The sequence below is a fragment of the Mobula hypostoma genome, chromosome 17 (assembly GCF_963921235.1).
Source record: "Mobula hypostoma chromosome 17, sMobHyp1.1, whole genome shotgun sequence".
In the NCBI taxonomy this organism is placed as follows: Eukaryota; Metazoa; Chordata; class Chondrichthyes; order Myliobatiformes; family Myliobatidae; genus Mobula; species Mobula hypostoma.
The window spans coordinates 8,280,229-8,305,562 of record NC_086113.1 but is presented as its reverse complement, the minus strand read 5'-3'; the positions used below and the strand labels follow the sequence as shown (position 1 = coordinate 8,305,562).

Here is a 25,334-nt window from a genome sequence, read left to right as displayed (position 1 = left end):
GTGGGAGAAGGGAGGCAGGGAGGTGATAGGCAGGAAAGGTGAAGAAAGAATAGGGGAAAACACAATGGGTAGTAGAAGGAGGCGGAACCATGAGGGAGGTGATAGGCAGCTGGGGGAGGGGGCAGAGTGACATAGGGATAGGGGAAGGGAGGGGGGAGGGAATTACCGGAAGTTGGAGAATTCTATGTTCATACCAAGGGGCTGGAGACTACCTAGACGGTATATGAGGTGTTGCTCCTCCAACCTGAGTTTAGCCTCATCATGGCAGTAGAGGAGGCCATGTATGGACATATCTGAATGGGAGTGGGAAGCAGAGTTGAAGTGGGTGGCTACTGGGAGATCCTGTCTGTTTTGGTGAACGGAGCGGAAGTGCTCGACGAAGCGGTCCCCCAATCTGCGTCGGGTTTCACCAATGTAGAGGAGGCCACACCGGGAGCACCGGATGCAATAGATGACCCCAACAGACTCACAAGTGAAGTGTTGCCTCACTTGGAAGTACTGTTTGGGGCCCTGAATGGTGGCAAGAGAGGAGGTGTAGGGACAGGTGTAGGGTGGCAAGAGAGGAGGACCCCAGCATCTGCAGATTATTTTGTGTTTACAATCAACTATCTATTCATTGCCATAGATATTGCCTGACCTGCTGAGTTCCTTCAGCATTTTGTATGTGTTGCTTTGGATTTTCAGCATCTGCAGACTTTATCGTGTTCGATATCAATCCATCTCTTCCCTCCTACACAGCCCTCCATTTTTCAATTATTCATGTGCCTATCAAAGAGTTTCTTAAATGTCCCTAATGTATCTGCCTCTACCACCACCCCTGGCAGGGTGTTCCACTCACCCACCACTCTGAGTAAAAAATTCACCTCTGATCTCCCCCCAAACTTCCCTTCAATCACCTCAAAAGTAATCCACACATTAGCTATTGCTGTTCACTCTCTTTTTGCCTCTTTACATCTTACACAGTCATCTCCTTTCATCCTCCTTTGCTCCAAAGAGGAAAGCCCTGGCTCACTCAACCTTTCCTCCTCATAAGACATGTCCTCTAATCCAGGTTGGATTGATTGTATGACTGTTGATAACTCCAACCTCCAATCATTATTATCGATTACTATTATCATTATCCTGACTATTATGAGTATGATCATGACTATTGTTACTATGATTATTACTATTATCATGACTATTGATTACTCCAATTATTGACGATAGCAGATTGCATCACAGTCACCTGTTAGAATCTTGATACACTCATTTTTTCTTTAGCCTTCACACTAACACACCAACACCAGAAAGATTACTCACTTAGCTTGTTGGTAAGAGTAGGTAGGCGCATGTTCATTGGTTGTTTCCACTGGTATCTGTTGCTGTTGGCCACTGGCTTCCTGTGATGAAGGCGCTACCGTCTGTGGGGAGGTATCAGCAACAACACCCTGAAGTTAGGAAGGAAGCAAAATGGTTGAGACCGCTACTCACCTCCGGTGTGGTGACATAGTCCATCACGAAACCTCAGGAGCACCGGTTTCTGCGAAGGGAGAGACAGCAATCTTCCCCTCCCAGAAAAGAATCATACATCAGAGAAACTGCCCACCTCTTCCATGCCAACCAAGAGGTATATGCCTCCAGGCCCTTTGGCCCACAGTGTTGTGCCGACTCCTTAACCTACTCCAAGATCCTTTCAAGATGCTGGATGGGGAGACGGTATTTCCTCAGGTGGGCTTAGCTAGAACTAAGGGGCATAGTCTGAGAATAAAGAGCTCTTTATTAAATAGTGAGATTAGAAGAACACTAACCAGAGGAAAGTACAGCACAGTACAGGGTCTTCAGTCTCAAATACTGTGTTGACCCTTTAACCTGTTCTAAGATCAATCTAACCTTTCCCTCCTACATAAGCCTCCAATTTTCTATTATTAATGTGCCTATCAGATAGATTCTTAAATGTCCTGAATGTATCTGTGTCTACCATCACACCTGGCAGTGTATTTCATATCTATGATAATCTTATATGCCCACAACTGTCCATATCCCTCTATGCCGTTCCTATCCAGACAGCTATCCAAAATAAACTTGCTTAACTTTTTTAGAGATACAGCACAGTAACAAGCCTTTCCAGCCCAACGATCTGCACTGCCTTCAGTTACACCAATGTAACCAATGTGACCTATTAACCTGTATCTCTTTGGAAAGTGGGAAGAAGCCAGAGCATCTAGAGGAAACCCACCTGGTTATGGGAAGAACATCCATTTTATTGACAGCGGCAGGAATTGTACCCAGTTTGCTAGTGCTCTGAAGCATTACTTTAGCTGCTATAACGTGCCACTCGTGATGGCAACTTTGTTAAAAGTGCAACCTTAGAATGCCAGATTGAACAGTTATTAACATCTCCAAGGCAATCTATTCATTTTCTGCAGTTTGGTTGAATAAAGTCATTCTAATACCATCAAAGCAAATTAAACATATCCTTAACAGAGATTACCCATTTAGTATAGTCTGAACCAGTCTAGTTATGTATAATGAAGATGAATTAAGCAGACTTTTAAAAGAAAAATTAGGAAATTTCGACGTTGTGTCTGCTCCACTATCATTCTGGCAGCTCAATCCAAATATTCACTATCCGTAAAGAAAGATTTACTCCTTAAACCTTCTTCATATCTATTTCTCCACTCTCACCTTAAAACTGTGCCCTCAAGTTTTAGCTCCCCTACCTTGCGAAAGAGCTTTGCCTATTTATCCAATTTATGCCCATTTTGAATTAACATGAAGTGTAAAATGAGATATTTTATTTGCGCTTGTTCTAATTGCATTTATTGTTTTGGAAGCTTGTTCTGTTTTTAACTGCCAGGCAAGAATTTTATGTGCTCTCTCACCTAACTCATAATACCTTTGCTTAGCTCTTATAATTGCTTTTTCCATTCTATATGTCTGAAGCGTATTGTAACTTCTTATTGACAAGTTGCTTTCGTTTTTCTTCTGACATATAACTTTGAGATTCTTTTTCTAGTTTTGTAATCTCTTTTTCCAATTGATCTAATTCTGCCATATATTCTTTCTTAATTTTAGATGTATAATTTATTATCTGGCCCCTCAAATATGCTTTCATTGCATCCCATAATATAAATTTATCATCCACTGAATGAAAATTTGTATCCAAAAAAAATTGGATCTGCTTTTTCATAAAATCACAAAAATCTTGACGTTTTAATAATGTTGAATTAAATCTCCATCTATAAGCCACTTCTTCCTTATCAGTCATTATTATTGTCATTAATAAAGGATAATAAAGCATAAATAAAATATCTTATAAACCTCTTGAAATAAATGAAACCTTTAAAAGTTTTTATTCTGAATTATATCAATCAGAATCACAAAATGATGTTAATAAGATAGAAAGGTTTTTATCACAAGTAACTTCCAAAATTGAATTCGGAAGAACAGAAGGGATTAGATATGCCTTTTACATTAAAAGAAGTTGAAGAAGCTTTAGGATCACTTCAAAGTAATAAATCTCCAGGAGAAGATGGTTTTCCACCTGAATTTTATAAAAAGTTTAAAGATTTATTATTTCCTCTCTTTATGGAGTTAATATGTCAAGCAGAAAAAACACATAAACTCCCAGAATCTTTTTCACCAGCGATTGTAATAGTATTGCCAAAAAAAGACAGAGACCCTATGAAACCAACATCATATAGGCCTATTTCTTTATTGAATACGGATTATAAAATAATAGCAAAAATTTTATCGAATAAATTATCTAAATACTTACCAAAATTAATACATATGGATCAAATAGGATTTATTAAAAATAGACAATTGGCAGATAATGTAACTCGGCTACTCAGTATAATTCATTTGGCACAAAAAAGGGACGAGAAGAGTATAGTAGTAGCCTTGGATGCAGAAAAAGCATTTGATAGATTAGAATGGGATTTTTTATTTAAAGTATTAGAAAAATATGGGTTAGGAACATCTTTTATAAATTGGATTAAAATTTTAAATTCTAACCCTAAGGCTAAAGTAGTGACAAACTCTCAAATTTCAATACCATTCCAGTTAAAAAGGTCAACTAGACAAGGTTGTCCATTATCACCTGCTTTATTTGTACTGGCGAAAGAGCCATTAGCAGAATTAATCAGAATTGATCCAGATATTACGGGTTTTAGAGTCAATCAGGAGGAATATAAAATTAATCTTTTTGCCGATGATGTTTTGATTTATTTAACAAACCCACAACATTCGTTACATAAATTATCTTCTAGATTGGATGAATATGGGAAGGTATCAGGTTATAAAATAAATTGGGATAAAAGTGAAATTTTACCTCTTACTAAAGGAGACTATAGCCAATGTCAGTTAGTAACCCAATTTAGATGGCCGGTAAATGGTATAAAGTATTTGGGTATAAGACTTGATAATGATGTAAAGAATTTATATAAATTTAATTATTTACCACTATTGAAAAAAAAATTCAAGAAGATCTTGACAAATGGATGATACTACCAATAACATTAGTAGGTAGAGTCAATGTTGTAAAAATGAACATATTTCCTAGATTACAGTGTTTGTTTCAAACATTACCAATACAATTGCCACAGAAATTTTTTTCAAGAGTTAAATAAATGTGTGAGAAAATTTCTTTGGAAAGGTAAAATGTCAAGAATATCATTGGAAAAGTTGACATGTAAATTTGAGTTAGGAGGGTTACAACTTCCAAACTTTAAGAATTATTATAAAGCAAATCAACTTAGATTTATTGCATCTTTTTTCGATGATTGAAAACCAGCATGGATTAAAATAGAATTAGACAAGATAGGAGAAAATAGACCTGAAGATTTTATATATAAATGGGAATCTAAATGGATACGGGAAAAGAAAGAATCTCCTATATTAACACATTTGATTGATCTATGGAATAAGATGAATGTTGATAATGAAATACAGAAATCTTTATTAGCAAGGAGACCTTTGTTCCAAATCAGACTTATTCCTTTTACAATGGACAATCAACTTTTATATAATTGGTACCAAAAAGGGATTAAATTTATAGGAGATTGTTATGAACGAGGTATATAGATGTCATTTGAACAATTAAAGGATAAATATAAAATATCAAATAATACTTTCCTTTGTTACCTTCAATTAAGGGCTTACTTAAAAGGTAAGGTGGGTCAAACAATGTTTTTGCCAAAACCTAATGAAATTGAAACTTTAATTCAAAAAGGGAAAATTAAAAAATTTATTTCTTGTATGTATAATTTGATTTAAGAACAGACAATTAAACAAGGAATCCATAAGTCGAAACAAAAATGGGAAACAGATCTGAATATTAATATTGATGAAAAAAAATGGTCAAGACTCTGTCTTGACAGTATGACAAATACAATAAATGTTCGACTTAGATTAGTACAATATAATTTTTTACACCAATTATATATTACACCACAAAAAATAGATAGATTAAATTCAAATCTATCCGATAAATGCTTTCGGTGTAATCAAGAAATTGGTACTTTTTTACATTCTACTTGGTCTTGTTTTAAAATTCAACCCTTTTGGATAAATTTAAGAGTCTTATTGGAACAAATTACTGGAACTCAACTTCCACATAACCCTGTATTATTTCTATTAGGTGATATTGAAGGGATAAAGCCGAAACTTAAATTGAATAAATATCAGAAAGAATTCATAAAAATTGCATTGGCAGTAGCTAAGAAGACTATAGCAGTTACTTGGAAATCTGATTCGTGTTTAAGTATGAATCGTTGGAATAATGAAATGGCTAGTTCTGTTCCACTCGAAAAAATTACTTATAATTTAAGAGATAAATATGTAACATTTCTGAATATTTGGCACCCTTATTTACAAAAGATAGGATGGCATATTTAAGTGCTCCAATAAAGATCTTGGTCCCTTGAGGAAAGTAACGAATAAGTATACCAAATTTATTTTGAACTCCATGGAGCATGTGGAAACCTTCCAATACCCAGGCGGTTCTTTTTCTTTTTTTTCTTCTTTTTTAGGTAGGACTATATATATGGGGGGGGGGGGAGGGTTAAGGGGAGGGGGGAGGGTAGACACTATCTTTTCATGTATTCATTTTGAAAATTCAATAAAAATTATATTTAAAAAAAGCGAAGTGTAAAATGGTAAGACTCCTGGTAGTGTGGAGGATTAACAAGACTTTGGGGTCTGTGTCCGTAGGACACTCAAAGCTGCTGCGCAGGTTGACAGTGTTGTTAAGAAGGTGTATGGTGTGTTGGCCTTCATCAGTCATGGGATTGAGTTCAACAGCCGTGAGGTAATGTTACAGCTATATAAGACCTTAGTTAGACCTCTCAGAATACTGTGTTCTGTTCTGGTCACCTCAGTACAGGAAGAATGTGGATGCTATAGAGAGAGTGCAGAGGAGATTTGCAAGGATGTTGCCTGGATTGGAGAGCATGCCTTATGAGAATAGGTTGAGTGAACTTGGCCTTTTCTGCTTGGAGTGACGGAGGATAAGAGGTGACCTGATTCAGTTGTATAAGATGATGAGAGGCATTGATTATGTGGAGAGCCAGAGGCTTTTTCCCAGGACTGAAATGGCTAACAAGAGGGGGCATAGTTTTAGGGTGCTTGGAAGTAGGTACAAGGGAGATGTCAGACGTAAGTTTTTCACACAGAGAGTGGTGGGTGTGTGCAATGCACTACCAGTGAAGGTGGTAGAGGTGATTATAATAGGGTCTTTTAAGAGACTCTTAGATAGGTACATGGAGCTTAGAAAAATAAAATAGAGGGCTATGCAGTCGGGAGTTTCCTGGCAGCTTCTAGAGTAGGTTACATGGTCGGCACAACATTGTGGGCTGAAGGGGCTGTAATGTGCTGTAGGTTTTATATGTTCTGTGTTCATTGTCAAATCAGCAGCACATTTGATACAATTTTTATTTTATTTAGAGTTACATCACGATAACAGGCCCTTCTGGCCCAATGGGCCCGAGCTGTGCAATTACACCTATGTGACCAATTACCCGACTAACCTTTAGAATGTGGGAGGGAATGGAACCACGTTGGGGAGAACGTACAAACTCTTACAGACAGTGGAAACGGGTTGATGGCACTGTAGAGGCAGTACACTAGCCATCAGCATGCTGCCCCATTTTGCATCTCTGATTTGTATCAAAATCAAAATTATCTCCAGCTTGTTGTTGATTTCTGTGTAGGTAGCAACACCACTTGTTATCTCTCGTTATGACTCAACTAGTTCACCACAAGCTGGCAAATACAACTGCCCTTTTAGTCAGTATGTCACGTGCTCATTCAGCTACTGAATCATTACTGCAGCTTTAATTGAGGATCTTTATCTTGAATTAGATTTTCCCTCATAGTCATAGTGTCACGCAGTATGGAAGCAGGCTCTTTGGCCCAACTTGTCCCTAACAACCAAGATGCCCACATCTCTGTTCTACCAAGCACGTTATACTTGGTTCCCCTAATCGGGCTGGTAGCCTCAGCAGTATGACATGTTCTTAAAGATAAAAGAATCCCTGACAAAAATTAGCCCCTTAAGAATGCAGGGAGCTCTGATAGCTTCAATTACACCACACGCTGCACCCACAAAGCTAACAGTGTTGTGAAGGACCCCACACGCCCTTCACACAAACTCTTCTCCCTCCTGCCATCTGGCAAAAGGGACTGAAGCATTCGGGCTCTCACGACCAGACTGTGCAATAGTTTCTTCCCCCAAACCATCAGACTCCTCAATACTCAGTCTAGACTGACATCTACATCATTTATTATTATATTGTAATTTGTCCTCTACTGTGACTATTGTCTTGCTTATTAATTATTGTACTGCCCTGCACTGTTTTGTGCACTTTATGTAGTCCTGTGCAGGTCTGTAATCTAGTGCAGTTCTTATGTTGTTTTATGTAGTCTAGTGTAGCCTTGTGTTGTCTCACATAGTTTAGTGTAGTTTTGTGTTGTTTCATGTAGCACCATGGTCCTGGAGGAACGTTGTTTCATTTTTACTGTGTACTGTACCAGCAGCTTACGGTCGAAATGACAATAGACTTGACTTGACTTGACCACGAGTGGTCAGTTGAGAAAAATGCGACTAATAATACCAGGCCTGTTAAGTGCATGACCTTTGTGCCATTGATCAATACATGGAATCAATGCTCAACTTAGAGTCATACGGTTACAGAACATCACAGAAACTGACCCTTCAACCCGGATAGTTGGTGCCAAACTATTATTCTGCCTGATCCCATCGAACTGAGAGATTCCACACTCTCACGACCCTCTGAGTAAAAAAAGTTTGCCCTCATGTTCCCCTTAAACCTTTTAGCCTTAACCCATGACCTCTAGTTGTAGTCCCACCCAAGCACAATGGAAAAAGCATGCTTGTATTTACCCTATCTATACCCCTCATAACATTGTATACCTCCAACAAATCTCGTCTCAATCTTCTATGTTCCAGGGAATAAAGTCCTAATCTATTCAATTTTTCCTTATAACGCAGGTCCTCCAGTCCCAGAAACACCCTTCAGCTGTTCATCATCTTTCTTACCATTGACTGAGAGTAGCATAGGGAGTTATTTTATGGTTATTTTATTCGACGTTCCCCTCCTTTATGGTTGGCATGGAAATAGTTGGCTGAAATGCCTGTTTCTGTGCCGTATCGCTCTTTGCTCTGCAAGAAACTGTTTATGTACCAGAAAAGTCAGATATTTTTAAAGATATAAATTATGTATAAGAGGTAATGCAGCAGGCAGTTTGCCTTTAAAATATTCTTGCAAAGTAGCTTCCATTCTCATCTATTGTCCTCATTAGACAATGTGAAGGTGCTCAACATGAGACAGATGTGATTGAGCTTGAAGTTACAAGTACAAAGTCAAAGCTGAATGTAAACCAAGGAATGAAAGTCTAAATGATGTTGATTTTTTTTTGTGTGTATGATTATGTTGTGCTTGTGCAGAGATTGTAAAATGACATGAATGACTTTTTGATGAGACACACACACAGAAACCCAACACAAACACTGTCAGACAGCACAGGCAAACATGCTAATTTCAATATGATAGCAGACTGACAGTATCAGAAATATTGCAACTGTAAAAGTTGTGTTTTTATATTAACAGGAGCATGAATATTCAACAGTTAAGGAACATGTGCCGAGACATATTAAGCCACTAAAACAAAAAGGCAACTCCTCAGTCAGGGCAAAATGTAAAATAAACTCAATAGATATATTTTTAATATATCTGAGAAATATTATTGTTACAAACTTTAACAGAAGTCACTATGGTCTAGTCAAGTAGTTTAGGATGTGAATGGGCTCCATTCACTATACAAAGAAAGGGCAGGATTTAGCAACACACACAAAATGCTGGTGGAACGCAGCAGGCCAGGCGGCACCTATAGGAAGAAGCACAGATATTTATCTGGCTCACACTTTGAACGATACAATAGAGAAGCTGAAATTCCCACAGATGCTTTGACAGACAGCAAAGTCCTACTCTCAAGCATTGCCAGCTGCTAGATTTGTTGCAGTTTTTCTTAATGCTCTTGAAATTCAGAAACACTTACAAACTGTAAATGTAATACTTTTCTGTTGGAAAATAAATTCAGCCTTAAATCTAAAGTACCATTAATTTCAAAGTATTTACACAAACAGATAGGTCTGGTCTGTGGCTTGAGATCCTAAATTGGAGAAAGGCCAATTTTGATAGTATTAGAAAGGAACTGGCAAGTGTGTATTGGGACAGGCTGTTTTCTGGCAAAGGTGTACTTGTTAAGTGTGAGGACTTTGAAAGTGATATGTTGAGAGTACAAAGCTTGTATGCACCTGTCAGAATAAAAGGTAAAGATAACAAGTGTAGGGAACCTTGGCTTTCAAGAGATATTGAGGTCCTGGTTAAGAAAATAAAGTGGGTGCATTGCAGGTATAGGCAAGTAGGAACAAATGGGGTGCTTATGGAGTATAAGAAATGCAAGAGAACACTTAAGAAAGAAATCAAAAGGACACAAAGAAAGCATGGGGTTGCCGTAGCAGACAAGGTGAAGGAAAATCCTAGCGATTCCACAGATATGTTAAGAGCAAAGGATTGCAAGGGACAAAATTGGTCCTCTGGAAGATCAGAGTGGTAATCCATGCATAGAGCCAAAATAGATGGGGAGATCTTAAATCCATTTTTGCATCTGTACTTACTCAGGAGATGGGCACAAAGTCTATAGAAGTGAGGCAAAAAGGCATCAACTCCATGGACTCTATACAGATCACAGAGGAGGAGGTGTTTGCTGGCTTGAGGCAAATTAGGGTGGATCAATCCCCAGGGCCTGACAAGGTGCTCCCTCGGACCCTGCGGGAGGCAAGTGCAGAGATTGCCAGGGCCCTAGCAGAGATATTTAAATAATCTTGAGGTGCCGGAGGAGTGGAGGATAGCCAATGTCATGAAAGGCTCTAAAAATATAAGCTGGTATGCCTGACATCAGTAGTGGGAAAGTTATTGGGAGGTATTCTAAGGGACTGGATATATGAGTATTTGGATAGGCATGGACTGATTAATGATAGTCAGCATGGCTTTGTGTGTGGTAGGTCATGTCTAACCAATCTTATAGTTTTGTGAGGAAGTTCCCAGGAAAGTGGATGAAGGCAAGGCCGTGGATGTTGTCTACATGGACTTTAGCAAGACATTTGAGAAGGTCCCACATGGGAGATTTGTCAAGAAGTTTCTGTCACTCGGCATTCAAGATGAGGTAGTAAGTTGGATTAGACATTGCCTTTGTGGGAGAAACCAGAAAGTGGTAGTAGATGGTTGCTTGTCGACTGGAGGCCTGTGATTAGTGGAGTGCCACAAGGATCGGTGCTGGGCCTGTTGTTGTTTGTCATCGATCTGGATGATAATGTGGTTAAGTGGATCAGCAAATTTGTGGAAGACACCAAGATCAAGGGTGTAGTGGACACCAAGGAGGACTATCATGGCATGCAGCAGGATCTGGACCAGCTGGACAAATGGGCTGAGAAATGGCAGATGGAATTTAATGCAGACTACTGCTAGGTGTTGCACTTAAGTAGGACCAACCAGGGTAGGTCTTACACAGTGAATAGGTCACTGAAGAGTGTGGTAGAACAAAGGAATCTGGGTATACAAGTACATAATTCGTTGGATGGGGCGTCACAGGTTGATAGGGTCATAAAGAAAGCTCTTGGCAGATTGGTCTTCATAAATCAAAGTATACAGTAGATGGGATGTTATGTTGAAGTTGTATAAAACATTGATGAGGTCTACTTTGGAATATTGTGTGCATCTACCTAGGGGAAAGATGTAATTAAGTTGAAAGAGTACAGAGAAAATTTACAAGGATGTTGCAGGGTCTGGGGGACCTGAGTAATATAGAAAGATTAAACAGTTAGGATTTTATTTCTTGGAACATATAAGATTGAGAGGAGATTTGATAGAGGTATACAAAATTACAAGGGTACAGACAGGGTAAATGCAAGCAGAGTGAAAAGTGAAAAGTTTAAAGGGAACATGAAGGGAAATTTCTTCACTCAGGGGGTTGTAAGAGTGTGGAATGAGCTGCCAGCAGAAGTGTTACATGTGAGATTGATTTCCATGTTTAAGAGAAGTTTAGATAGGTACGTGGATGGTAGGGGTATGGAGGGTTAGGGTCCAGGTGCAGGTCAATGGAAAGAGGCAGCTTAAATGGTTCAGCACAGACTAATGGGCCAAAAGGCCTGTTTCTATGCTGTACTTTCTGATGGCTCTATTTCTCAAATTATCGTGGAGGTGTGAGGGTGTGTGGGAGGGTGGAGGAAAGAACCAAAAAGCAGAACTTTCTAAATGAAAAAAGGAGAGAGATTGATAAAAAGAAAAAAAGGTGGGAGTGTTCTATATTAATATTAATTTAATTCATTTTTATACAATATATTTCTTATTTTTAATTTATAGTATAGTTTATGCAGTGCACTCTACTGCTGTCACAAAACAACAAATTTCACGACATATGTTGGTGATAAGAAACTTGATTCCTAGCCAGGCCAAATACAATACACTGAGGCAGCTCACAAAGAGGGAAGTAATACAAGCAAAATGTGAGTGCAAAAAGGCAGTTGATACAAAAGGGAATCTAAGAGTCTTTATAAGCTGGTGTGACAGTAAGAATTGGAGGGGTTAATTAAGATGGTGGCAAATCACTTCTGTTGTAGACCATGATTGCCCACGTCACGGCATGTAATGATGATAATGATGCAAGAATTAGATAATTGAAGGTATTTTATGCTTAGCGACAGAGATAATGACTGAAATTGTGACTGTGTCCTTTGCTGAAGAAGAGGATGCTGTTCGTATGGACAGCAAGAGACATTTTCCCAGGGCAAAAATGGAAAATATGAGGGGGCAGAATTAAGGTCATTGGAGGAAATTTTAGGGGGGATGTCAGGTGTAGGTTTTTTAATGCAGAAAGTTGTGCATGAAAGACACTGCCGGGGTTGTGATAGAGGCAGAAACATTAGGGGCATTTGAGAGATTCTTAGATAGACACCTGGATGATAGAAAAATGGAGGATTATGTAGGAAGGAAGGGTTAGATTGATCTTGGAAAAGGTTAAAAGGTCAACACAACACTATGAGCCGAAGGGCCTGTACTGTGCTGTAATATTCTATGTTCTGTGTTCTATCTCAGTAGATTGTAAGGTAGTAGACCTGATAGATCGAGTGAAGAAGATAAGGAGGTACAATATAAGATTGACTATGCTAATTAAGTGAGTAGGCCTGGGTGGAATTAACTCTGGGTAAGTAGCAGAGACAAGAATAGAGGTTCAGTGGGAAATAGAAACAGGACAGTCTGTTTATAATCCTCCCCCACTGTGCCCCTTCACACTATTCAACAAGACTTTAAGCTGATTTTTATTTCTGCTGCATTAACCTCCTCTTTCTCTACAATTCCCTTTCAAAGTGTTTGCCGTAACCTTCCAATCCTCCTTGACCAGAAGGGAGGTGCTTGGGGGCGGGGGGTAGTGGTGTTTGTGAGAGGGTGGGTGAGGGAGGGAGGGAGGAAGAGGAAGGTGGAGGATAATGTTCCAGGTTTCTGGGAGTTCGCATCATGGATGATCTTACCTGGTCCCTTAAAATCACCACTTTGAAAAAGAAGGCACGGCAGCATCTCCACTTCCTAAGGAGATTGAGACAAGCAAGACACCACCCCCACCCATCTTAACTGCATTTTATAGGAGCACCATTGACACCGTCCTGACAAGCTGCATCTCCATCTGGTATGGGAGCAGTCAAGCATCGGATCCGAGATGCTTACAAAGGACTGTGAGAACAGCTGAGAGGATCATATGGGATCTCCCTACCATCCATTGGGACATTTGTTATGAGCGCTGCGTACACAGGGCCCTTAATATCATTAAGGATCCCACCCATCCATCCAGGATCCTTTTTGACCTTCTGATGCATAAAACAAGAATGGTCAGGGTGAGAAACAGTTTCTTCCCTCAGGCCATTAGGCCTCTGAACTCCCTGCAGCATCACATTCAAAGTGACACTGATTAATCTGCTTTGTACCTTACAATATTTAATTTATGCACTTTAGTTTGTTTATTTATGTGTAATCCATCTGTAGATTTTATCTGTACTTTTGTAAGTTATTATGATAATAAACTTGACGATTTGAAAAGGGGAAGGGAAAGGGAGAGAACGGAGGGAAGGAGATGGGGAGGGAGGGGGGATGGAAGGGAGATGGGAGAGAGGAAGATGGATCACTATGGTAGGCAAAGGAAAGAAAGTGGGAGAATGGAATAGTTGAGGAAGGAGGAGAGAAAGGACAGGGTGCTCTGTACTTAAATCCGAAAAATGGCAGTTCCACACCAGATCCTTGTATATCAGAAACTGGATTTCCTAAATAAATAGAGCTCTGGTTTAATTCTATGAGCGCTGATTCTGGGTACCTATAAATAGCAATGGAATCTTTCTTGGTGATGCAGAGCAATTCCTACCTATGGCGCGTGCTTTATATGAAGTATAATGCTAGTCAAAATCAAAGTCAAATTATTGTTAAAGTACATATATATCTCCATATACAACCCTGAGATTCATTTTCTTGCAGGCATTCACAAAAAAAAGAAATACAGTAGTATGTATGAAAAACAACACAAATAAAAATTGACAATCAATGTGTATAAATATATATTGCGCAAAGAATATATAAATAAATAATACTGATAGCATGAGTTGCAGAGTGCTTGAAAGTGAGTCTTTAGGTTCAGTGTTGAGGTAAATGACGTTATCCACTCTGGTTCAGGAGCCTGATGGTTATAGGGTAATAACTGTTCTTGAACCTGGTGGTTTGGAACCTGAGGAATCTGTATCTCCTATTTGATGGTAGTGGTGAGAAGAAACTGCAGGTGAGTCGAGCATTTCCACAAGAAATGGGCTGAGGCTGCTCAGACTTACTTTGAGTAGGATTGTTAAGCATTAAAAATTGCACCTCATTTGCCTCAGGAGGATTTGCTACCAATTATCAGGATTGTAATGAAACTCATCACTTTTTGGATTAAAGTAACTACATAAGTGAGGTGTGCATCATCAAGAAGTACAAAATCCATATACTTACTTCAACAGGGACAGCTGCTGGAGGCACAGGAGTGTACTGGGGAATGTAGGTCCCTTGCATAGGCGCGGCAGCAGTCATGTACTGTAAAAATACAAAGCATTACATGAACCTTCTCTGCTTGGATGAAACAATGATTAAAAACAAACTTTCAAAGTTCAGCGTGTTGCAGAAAATCATAGAAAATGGGAAAATTAAAGACGAATGAGAAATTGGGATATTAAATTCCAAGACAATCTGGTAATATTGAATAATACTACTAGGTAACATGACTTAAGTGTTTGACTTTGTGTAATTTCCCAACAGTCAAACTGAATTAGAAGAAATTAATAAGGAGAGACTGAGTAGATTAGGACTTCATTCCTTGGAACGCAGAAGATTGAGAGGAGATTTGATAGAGTTATACAAAATTATGCGGGATATAGATAGGGTAAATACAAGCAGGCTTTTTCCACTGAAGATGGATGAGATTACAACTAGAGGTCGTGGTTTAAGGGTGAAAAGTGCAAAGATTAAGGGGATCATGAGAGCAAACTTCTTCACTCAGATGGTTGTGAGAATGTGGAATGAGCAGCCAGTATAAGTGGTCAATTTCAATGTTTAAGGGAAGTTGGATGGGTATGTGGATTTCAGGGATATGGAGGTCTATTGTCCCAGTGTAGGTCGATGGGAGTAGGCAATTTAAATGGTTTGGCACAGATTAGATGGGCCGAAGGCCCTGTTTCTATGCTGTACTTTCTATGACTCCATAATGTCCTGGTTAAGATTTTTACTGCTGTGTTGTAGATACTTCATTTTAGCAGTCCTGTAAGAGCAGTATGTTCTGCTTTCAGCATGTTTGGGTTTAAGCTAAAAATAAGGGGCTATGTTGTTGAATTTAGGAATGTTGTGTCAGCCTATTAGGATGGTGGAATTAGAAGGTTCCAGAGAACGCTAGACAGATGTTATTGAGACGGACACTGGTATGGGTTGAGGTCTTTTTGGCGGCAGCTGGAAGACAGAAGGAAAGATGGCTGAGGATGCTGTTCCTATTGAATAAGGTGCTTTGTGCAGATGAATGGCTTTGAGGAGGAAGGACCAATAATCCCATGGGGGAGCCCATGTGTTTGAGAGGGATTTCAAGCAACATTCAGAAGGTGGTATGCTTTCACACAAACCATGGGTCCAACGTGTGAGTTAAAGACAATTTCAAGATGAGCTCCAACGTAGGTGCACATTTGGACTGGATCAACTGTAATGGGCCCTTTTTATTAGTTTTTCTTTACTTTTTCCTACTAACTGTTCAAGAAAGCTGAAATTTGTAAATATATTTTCTTTATAATTGTATGCAATGTACAATCTGTTATTTCTTGCTGATGGCTAGTTGCACAGGGGCAATATTTACACAGGATTCGCACAGATTGGGGTTTGGGTGGTTGAGACATCCCAACTTCCTGGTTTTGGTGGGACCCAAGTCATACTGACTTGAGGGCTACAGAGTTTGAGAAAGGTGGTTTTCTCACTGCTAGTCCAGTGGCTGTTAGTGAGGGGCTAATGAGTTGTGTCTCAAGACGCCCTATAAGAAGGGGTTTCAACTCTAATTCTTAGCTTGCTGACAAATTCCTGTCTGTGGGGCTGCAGCTTATTTCCAAACATGATTCAGTCCAACTCCTGTACATCATTTTAGTGCTGTAACATTCGCCATAAAACAGTCAAAGATTCGAACTACCTTTATTATCAAAGTATGCATGCTGTATACAACCCTGAGGTTTTTCTTCCAACAGACAGCCACGAAACAAAGAAACAATGCAGGAAATAGAATAAATTTAAGTACCATACTGCTCATCTACCTTCTTCTGACTTTACTTGTATTCTTGTAACACTGGTTTTATTTTTCTGTGTTTAATCTTCTGTAACTTCCCCCCAAAATTTAAGTTTCCAATACAGCATTTATTCAAGTTTTCCTCTTGATCAGTGCAGTGAAATCACAAGTGCTGTTCATGCTGATTTGCTGCACTGAATTTGTCGGTTACAGCTCACCAGAGAGGCATTGGAATTATTCTTTAACAGTTTTAATTCCTTGAGAAGGAAGCAATCCCATAAATTAGACAGCAGTAAATATCTTTAATGGCAGAGTGACAAATTAAATCATTAAAAATTTCTGAGCATTAAAAACAACCATATTTGCATAAGGGCATTTTGTAACTTAAAGATTAGCGTTATTTGTCACATGTACATTGAAATATAGAGTGAGATGTGTCATTTGCTTCATATAACATCGGTGAGGATTGTGTTGGGCAAGTGTTGCCACCCCTCTGGCGTCAACATGACATGCTTGTAGCTCACTGACCCTACTTGTACATCTTTGGATTGTGGGAGGAAACTGGAGCATCAGAAGGAAATCCATGCAGTCACAGGGAGAACATACAAACTCCTTACAGACAGCGATAGGAACTATACCCAGATTCATGATTGTGACATGCTAACCACTACATTACCATGCTGCCTCATCTTTTCAAGATGGTTGTCCATTAAAGGGACATCGTTTTACATTATATGCTGATGACTTGGATGACGGAAATAGTGGCTTTATTGCAAAGTTAGTGGACAACACGAAGATAGGCGGAGGGGCAGGTAGCTTTGAGGAATTAGAGAGGCTACAGAAGGACTTGGACAGATTAGGAGAATGGGCAAGGTAGTTGAAGGTGAAATAGACTGTCTGGAAGTGTATGGTCATGCACTTTTTTAGAAGAAACGAAAGGTGGACTATTTTCTTAATGGAGAGAAAATTCAAAAATCTGAGGTGCAAAGGGACTTGGGAGTCCTTCGCATGATTTTCTAAAGGTTCATTTGCAGGTTGAGTTAGAGGTGAGGAAGGCAAATGCTATGTTAGCATTCATTTCAAGAGGACTAGAATATAAAAGCAAGGGTGTAATGTTAAAACTTTGTAAAGCACTGGTGAAGCTTCACTTGGAGTATTGAGAGCAGGTTTGGGCCCTTTATCTTAGAAAAGATGTGCTGAAACTGGTGAGTGTTCAATGGAGGTTCATTAAAATGATTCCAGGTTTGAATGGCTTTTCATATGAAGAGCGTTTGATGGCTCTGGGCCTGTATTCACTAGAATTCAGAAGAATGAGGGGTGACCTTATTGAAACCTATCGAATGCTGAAAGGCTCTGATAGAGTAGATCTGGAGAGGGTGTTTCCTAAGGTGGGAGAATCTAGGACTAGAGGACACAACCTCAGAATAGAGGGCAACCTTTTAGACCAGAAGATGAATTTCTTTAACCAGAGAGTGGTGAATCTGTGGAATTTGTTGCCACAGCTGGTTGAGGAGGCCAAGTCTTTACATATTTTAAGGCAGAGATTGACAGATACTTGATTGGTCAGGACATGAAGGGATGGGATATGGGGAGAAGACAGGAGATTGGGGCTGAGAGGAAAATTGGATCAGCCATGATGAAATCGTGGAGCAGACTTGATGGGCCAAATGGCCTAATTGTGCTCCTATGTCTTATGGTCTAAAGATGTAAATTAAGGAGTTTTTCTTTCTTTGAAGTTTGTGACTCTTTGGAATTCCAAACTCATGATTACTATGGAGATAAAATCATTGAATATGCTCAAAGAACATATATGTAAATAAAGTATTGATATTTGGACTACAAATGAGTTATCAGTTATGAGGAAGAGAGGTACAATAAGCAAAGACAAAAGAAAATGTTTTTAGGTACAATTAACTGACTAAGATGTGGATTTGGACTAAGAACAAGAGGTTTACAGTACATAAGATCCAGGCTGTGGTTCTGCGTTAGATCTGACATTTCCACATTTTTGTGTAAATTACAATTTTTAATGGTTAATTGTTTGATAATGGAGGCATCTTCTGGCTGCACAAAATATAGGATCTGCACTCAGTGGCCATTTTATTAGGAGCCTCCTGTAACTAATAAAGTGTACGCAGAATGTATGTTCATGGTCTTCTGCTGCTGTAGCCCATCCACTTCAAGGTTCAACATGTTGAGTATTCAGAGATGCTCTTCTGCACACCATTGTTGTAACGTGTGGTTAGTTGAGTTACTGTCACCTCACTGTCAGCTTGAATCAGTCTGGCCATTCTTCTCTGACCTCTCTCATTAACATGATGTTTTCACTCACAGAACTGCTGCTCATCGGAGTTTTTTTGTTTTTGTACCATTCTCTGTAAAATCTAAAGACTGTTGTGAAAACCCTAGGAGAGCGGCAGTTTCTGAGTATTCAGACCACCCTGTCTCGCACCAACAATCTTTCCACAGTCAAAGTGACTTCGATCATATTTTTCCCCATTCTGATCATTGGTCTGAACACCAAATAAACCTCTTGACCATGTCTGCATGCTTTTATGCATTGAATTGCTGCCACATGATTGACTGATTAGATATTTGTATTAACGAGCAGGTGTACCTAATAAAGTGGCCACTGGGTGTATATTTGGTCACTTTGTCATGGAGTGATTATATTCATTTTAGCAATGTTTACAAAGTACATTACAAAAATGCTGATAGGGAACAAAATTGTGGATTAGTTTACATCAAAAGTCATTCTGCTATACATATATATAAAATATGACACTAGACTACATCACTGGAATTTCTATTCTTGGTTGATGGTGAGCACAGAATTACTGGAATGATGTTAAAATCCAGCTGTCCTACTGTTGTCCTTCAGGGGGAGAAATCTGCCGAATTTATCAATATGTAATCCACCAACATGGCTGACGCCTCTGTTCTGGACCAATGAGAAACAGGTAATATATACTGCATTCCCAGGAGCCAGTTGAAAGATAGATGTGCCAGAATTAAAGGAGTGCTCATTAATACTTTTTTCAATATTTTAATAAGAATAAATTTATTGTAGTTGCTCCCTGAAGGCACTCAATTTTCCATCACATTCTTTTTGTGTATATTCATAAAAGATGTCTGAAGTGAAACTTCCAACGTCAGTGATTTTAAGCATCTGGTTTGAAGAATCTGAACAATCTTCCTCATTAGTTTAATTACTTCCATGTCAGTGCAGTATCCATCTTCCCAGTAGGCTCTAGGGATTGACGAACATTTGGTTCCCCTCTGGTTCTGTGGGTTCTGAAGTGACTGATGGGGCCAGTGAGGGTGAGTGGGTAAAGAAATGGCAGATGGCACAGAGAAGTGTGGGGTAATGCACTTTGCTAGGAAGAATAAAGGTGCAGACTATTTTCTTAAAGGAGGAGAAATTCAAACATCAGAGGTAAAATTGGACTTGGAAGTGGATTTCTTTAACGTTACCCTGCTGGTTGCGTCAGTAGTTTGTTCATTATGTGCCGTGTTGTATGAAATGGGCGCTCATGGAATTTCTATGAACATGATTATTCTTGGCAAATTTTTCTACAGAAGTGGTGTACAATTGCCTTCTTCAGGGCAGTGTCTTTACAAGATGGGTGACCCCAGCCATTATCAAAATTCTTCAAAGATTGTCTGCCTGACGTCAATGGTCGCATAACTAGGACTTGTAATATGCATCAGCTGTTCGTACGACCTTCCACCACCTGCTCCCATGAATAGTCAACTTTTTGAGCCGAGACCCTTCATCAGGACTCAATGACTGGTAATTCCTCTCCATAGGGGCTGCCCGACCTGTTGAGTGCCTCCAGCATTTTGTGTGTGATACTCCGGATTTCCAGCACCTGCAGAATCTCGAGTTTGTGTTTAGCTCTGAACCAGTCTTGTGTCAGAGAGACATATAATGAAACAGAATCACAATCGGGTATATTATCAATGAGATATGTCTGAAATTTGTTGTTTCCTGGCAGCAGTACCATGCAAAACATAAAAATTACTAAAAAAAAACTGGTTGAATTGTTGCGCTGGGCAATATCCACAAGATAGATGTCAGAGTAGTATGGAACAGCCATGTTTTTCCACATCCACAGCCTGTACCCAAAGCTGCCTTCTGCCTCAGCAAACCATCTCTGGTCTCCCAACATCTCATCCCTTCACCGATGAGCAAACAAAAAACTGCAAATAAAATTACAGTACTGTGCAAAAGTCTTAGGCACATATATATAGCTGGGGTGCCAGGGCTTTTGCACAGTACTGTATTTGTCAACGATGGAGTGGAGAGTGAGTTTGTAAATCTGGCGGGAGCAAGCGGGTGTTGGAAATGGTGAGGGTGGAATGTCACGGGAGGAGTGTGGGATAGGTGGCAGAGAAGGAGTACCAGGGGCAGGGTGGCATGGGTGCAGACACACCCATCCCTGAGATACCAGGCAAGGTTATTTGATTTCAAACAATTGGTTTATTGATCATTACAGAATGTCTCTCTGGTTCTTTCTGCTTCCTCCCCTCTCCCTTCCCCTTTTCCCAACCATGATTCCCCTCTCCCTGCCCCCTTCCCACTCTCAGTCCACAACAGAGACCCAGATCAGAATCAGGTTTATCATCACTTACATATGTCATGAAATTTGTTGTTTTTTTTTGCAGCAGTACAGTACAATACATAAAATCACTACAGGACTGTGCAAAGGTTTTAGACACCCGAGCTACATATACTGTATGTGCTAAAGGCTTCTGCACAGTAATCTAAAACATTAGCTTTATTTGTTGTATGTACACCAAAATATACAGTGAAGTGCATTGTTTGCATCATTGTTTTCCTGTTTGCAATGTGCTGGGGGCAACCCACAAGTGTTGCCACGGTTTCTACACACACACACTCACACTCTCACTCACTCCTGTAAACTCTAGGACAGGCTGTCTCAGCCTCCATTGTTAACTTCACTTTGAAAGCAGAGCAACTGTCATCGGACTGAGTGAGTGACATGTTAATTCACAATCCCGCAGTGTTGGGTTTTTGGCTGACTGCTCCGTCACCTCTAGAGACGTGGCACCAGAATGCACAGCCTTTAATGGATTGGATTTTGCAATGGAATTGTGCAGCTCACATTACACAAATGAGAAAAGACATAAAACCACGTGCCATAACGTTAGATCTGCAAAATATTATTTGGGGAAGATTCGTAGAGGTTTACAAATTATGAGGGGTATAGACAGGATAAATGCAAGCAGGCACTGTCCCCTCGAGATGAGTGAGACTAGAGGTCGTATAATACAGCGTGTCAATCTTCGGCACATATATATAGCTCGGGTACCTAAGACTTTTGCACAGTACTGCTGGAAAAAAAATATAAATTTCATGACGTGAGTGATGATAAACCTGACTTTGATATGGGTTACTACTGCAGACTGAGAGTGGGAAGAGGGCAGAGAGCAGGAAGCACCAGAGAGATGTTCTGTAATGATCAATAAACAAATTGTTTAGAATCAAATTAACTTGCCTGGTGTCTCAGGGCTGGGTGTGTTTGCACCTGTGCCAACCCCCCCCCCCCACCGGCATTCCTTCTCTGCCACATATCTCACCCTTGCTATTCCCCAAATCCTTTGCTTCTGCCAGTTTTACAAACTCGCTCTCTGCTCCATGTTGACAAATACATTACTATGCAAAAGTCTTAGGCAACCCTAGCTATATATTTCTGCCTAAAACTTTTGCACAGTACTGTAGCTTAAGGGTGAAAGATGAAATACTTAAGGGAAACCTGAGTGGACCTTCTTCATTCAGAGGGTGGTGTGAGTGTGGAACAAGCTGCCAGCAGAAGGGGCAGATGGGGGTTCAATTTCAGCGTTGTGTGGAAGAGTTGTGGGTCAAAGGGACCAGGCAGAATAACAGTTTGGCATGACAAGATAGGCCAAATGGCCTACTTCTGTGCTGAAGTGCTGTATAATCGGAAATGTGATACATAATAATGATAACTCAACCAAAGCGAATCACATCCTAACAGACTAATAGAAAATTATGCAGACTAAAGGAAATCAGTTTTAAAAAATATACTTGAGTATTAGATGGTTCAGCTCTGGCACTCAGATAGAACTGGAATTGGCAAAACATGAAATTCCTGTTCATATTAGAAATTCATATTATCAAAGCATCAGTTCCGGGAAAGACAGAAACAAATAGAAATGATACAATCATCAGGAGTTGTTCACAGATTTTCAAATCTCAGAGGAAGGCACTTAGGAGCTGAGCAGAAGTTTCTTCAGCCAGAGGGTGGTCAATCTGTGCAATTCTGTAAGAAGCCTCCCCATGACCTCTAGTTCTCGTCTCACTCAACCTCAGTGGAAAAAGCATGCTTGCATTTACCAGATCTATACCCCTCATTATTTTGTATCGTCATCATCATTAGGTGCCATGTTGTACGATGTGGGTGATCATGGTTTTTCCACAACCATGCTTATTCTTGGCCAATTTTTCTACAGAAGTATTTTGTCATTGCTTTCTTCTGGGCAGTGATTTTACAAGACAGGTGACACCAGCCATTATCAAAATTCTGAGGTGCAAAGGGTCTTGGGAATACTTGTGTAGGATACTCTAAAGATTCATTTGCAGGTTGAGTCTGTGGTGAGGAAGGCAAATGGGACGTTAGCATTCATTTCAAGAGGACTAGAATATAAAAACAAGGACGTAATATTGAGGCTTTATAAAGCACGAGCGAGGCTTCACTTGGAGTATTATGAACAGGTCTGGGCTCCTTAGGACACAGCCTCAGACAGAGATGAAGTGGAATTTCTTTAGCCAGAGAGTGGTGAATCTGTGGAATTTGTTGCCACAGGTGGCTGTGGAGCCCAAGTCATTATGTATATTTAAGGCAGAGGTTGATAGATTTTTGTTTGGTCAGGACATGAAAGGATGTGTGAGAAGGCAGGAGATAGGGGCTGAGAGGAAAAGTGGATCAGCCATGATAAAATGGCGAAGCAAACTGAATGGGCTAAATGGCCTAAGTCTGGTCCCTATATCTTATGGTCTCTAATGAATACTCTGCAGAGATTGTCTGCCTGGCATCAGTGGTCGCATCAGCTGCTCATACAACCATCTGCCAACTTCTCCCATGGCTTCATCATGTGACCCTGATCAGTTGGGGGGTGGGGTGGTGCTAAGCAGGTGTTCCACCTTGTCCAAGGGTGACCCTGCAGGCCAGTCAGGAGCAGGGATGCCTTACACGCCCTCTGGTAGAGACGTATCTCCACCCCGCCACCTGCTACATAAGGAAAGTGACAACACTATTATGTAATTGTTCCTTTTATTCCTCTTGACTATTTGGAGGCCTAGAACACAATCATAAGGTGATCATTGCCTTTTTATTTCTCAGCTGCACCCACAGTCGTCCAAGATGAAATTACTTTCAGGAACACACACACAAAATGCTGGGAAACTCAGCTGGTCAGACAGCATCTACGGAGAGGAATAAGAAGTTGATGTTTTGGGCCTAGACCTTTCATCCTGATGAAGGGTCTCAGACTAAAACATTGACTGCTTATTCCCCTCCATAGATGCTGCCCGACCTGCTGCGTTTCTGAAGTATTTGTGTGTATGGATTTCCAGCATCTGCTGAATTTCTTGTGTTTATTTTCAGTAGTTTTATCTTGGACTACTCATGTAATGTTCTCCTTATTCATAAATGCAACTTCTCATCCCCTATTTCCTTTATCTCTATTCCGCCTATAGCCCCCCGTACTCTGGAAAAATTATCTGCCAGTGCTATTCCTCTCTTAACCATGTTTGCCTAATGTCTACAATATCTCCATTCCACATCCTGAGTTCATCCACCTTATCTGTCAGGTGTCATGTATTGAAATAATTGCATTAGCCTTTTCTTGCTCTGCATCAGGCTCTTGTCTATGTTGTTCACTGAACTTAGTGTCGTTGACTTCTACATCAATGTCAGTCTCACTAGTACTTTGGATTCCAAGCCTTTGCCAGTCTAGTTATTAACCCTCCCTAGTAGCACAAGCAAACCTGCCCCCCAGGATCTTGGTCCTGCTCCAATTCAACTACAACCCATCCCTCCTGTATGGGTCACCTTTGCCCCACAAGAGATGCTGAAGCACCAAAAATCTGAATCCTTGCCCATTGCACCAACTCTTCAATGATACATTTATCTGTCTTTTTTCTATACCTGCCCTCACTAGAAGGTGGCACTGGGAGTAATCCAGAGGGTTACTATCCTCGAGACCCTGCTTTTTTAAACCCTTTGCACAACTTCGCTTTTGAACTTCACAAGATCTCAATTCTTTTTCTACCATTAAAAGTGCACTGTCCTGATGAAGGGTCTCAGCCAAAACTGTTGAAATTCCTTCCATAGCTGCTGCCTGAGCTGCTGAGTTCCTCCAGCATTTTTCTACTGATGCAATGTGTATCCATGTAGACAATAACCTCAGGCCAATTATTCACCTTCCCCCTTCAGAATGCTGAGCAGTCACACAGAGACATTCCCAATCCAGGTCTGCTTTCCTTACCTGATCTGGTTAATATTAACTTCTGCCCAACTGCATTATGGTTAATGCTTAACTATTCTTTGAAAAGGTTTGGCAAGCCACATAGTTACGTTGAAAAAAATCAACACAATAATGTTAAAAAATAAAAAGCTGGGTGTTACTCTTGGTGAACCATTGTAGATGGAAAAGGTTGATTGATTTATCTATCTATTATTTATTTAGAGGTACAGCGTGGAACAGACCCTTCTGACCCTCGTGCCACACTGCACAGTAATACACCTATATAGCACTAGCCTAATTATAGGAAAATTTACAATGACCAATTAACCCACTAACCAGTACATCTTTGGACTGTGGGAGGAAACCCACGTAGTCATGGGGAGAAAGTACAAACTCCTTACGGGCAGCAGCGGGAATTGAACTCTGAACTC

General features: G+C 40.0%; 1 protein-coding gene across 12 annotated transcripts in view; it reads right to left on the bottom strand.

The window, feature by feature from the left end:
* The window catches only part of LOC134357816 (RNA-binding motif, single-stranded-interacting protein 3), a 1,318,209-nt gene that overhangs the window by 10,716 nt on the left and 1,282,159 nt on the right, over positions 1–25,334 (bottom strand). For 9 of the 12 annotated variants that reach the window (XM_063069497.1, XM_063069498.1, XM_063069502.1 and 6 more), the window contains 2 exons: positions 14,592–14,672; positions 1,303–1,430 (listed from right to left, as the gene is read on the bottom strand). In XM_063069497.1, coding sequence (XP_062925567.1) covers positions 1,303–1,430; positions 14,592–14,672 — 209 coding nt within the window. Of the gene's footprint in view, positions 1–1,298; positions 1,431–14,591; positions 14,673–25,334 lie in introns of those variants that run through there. The other 3 variants (XM_063069499.1, XM_063069508.1, XM_063069500.1) reach the window with 2 other exon arrangements.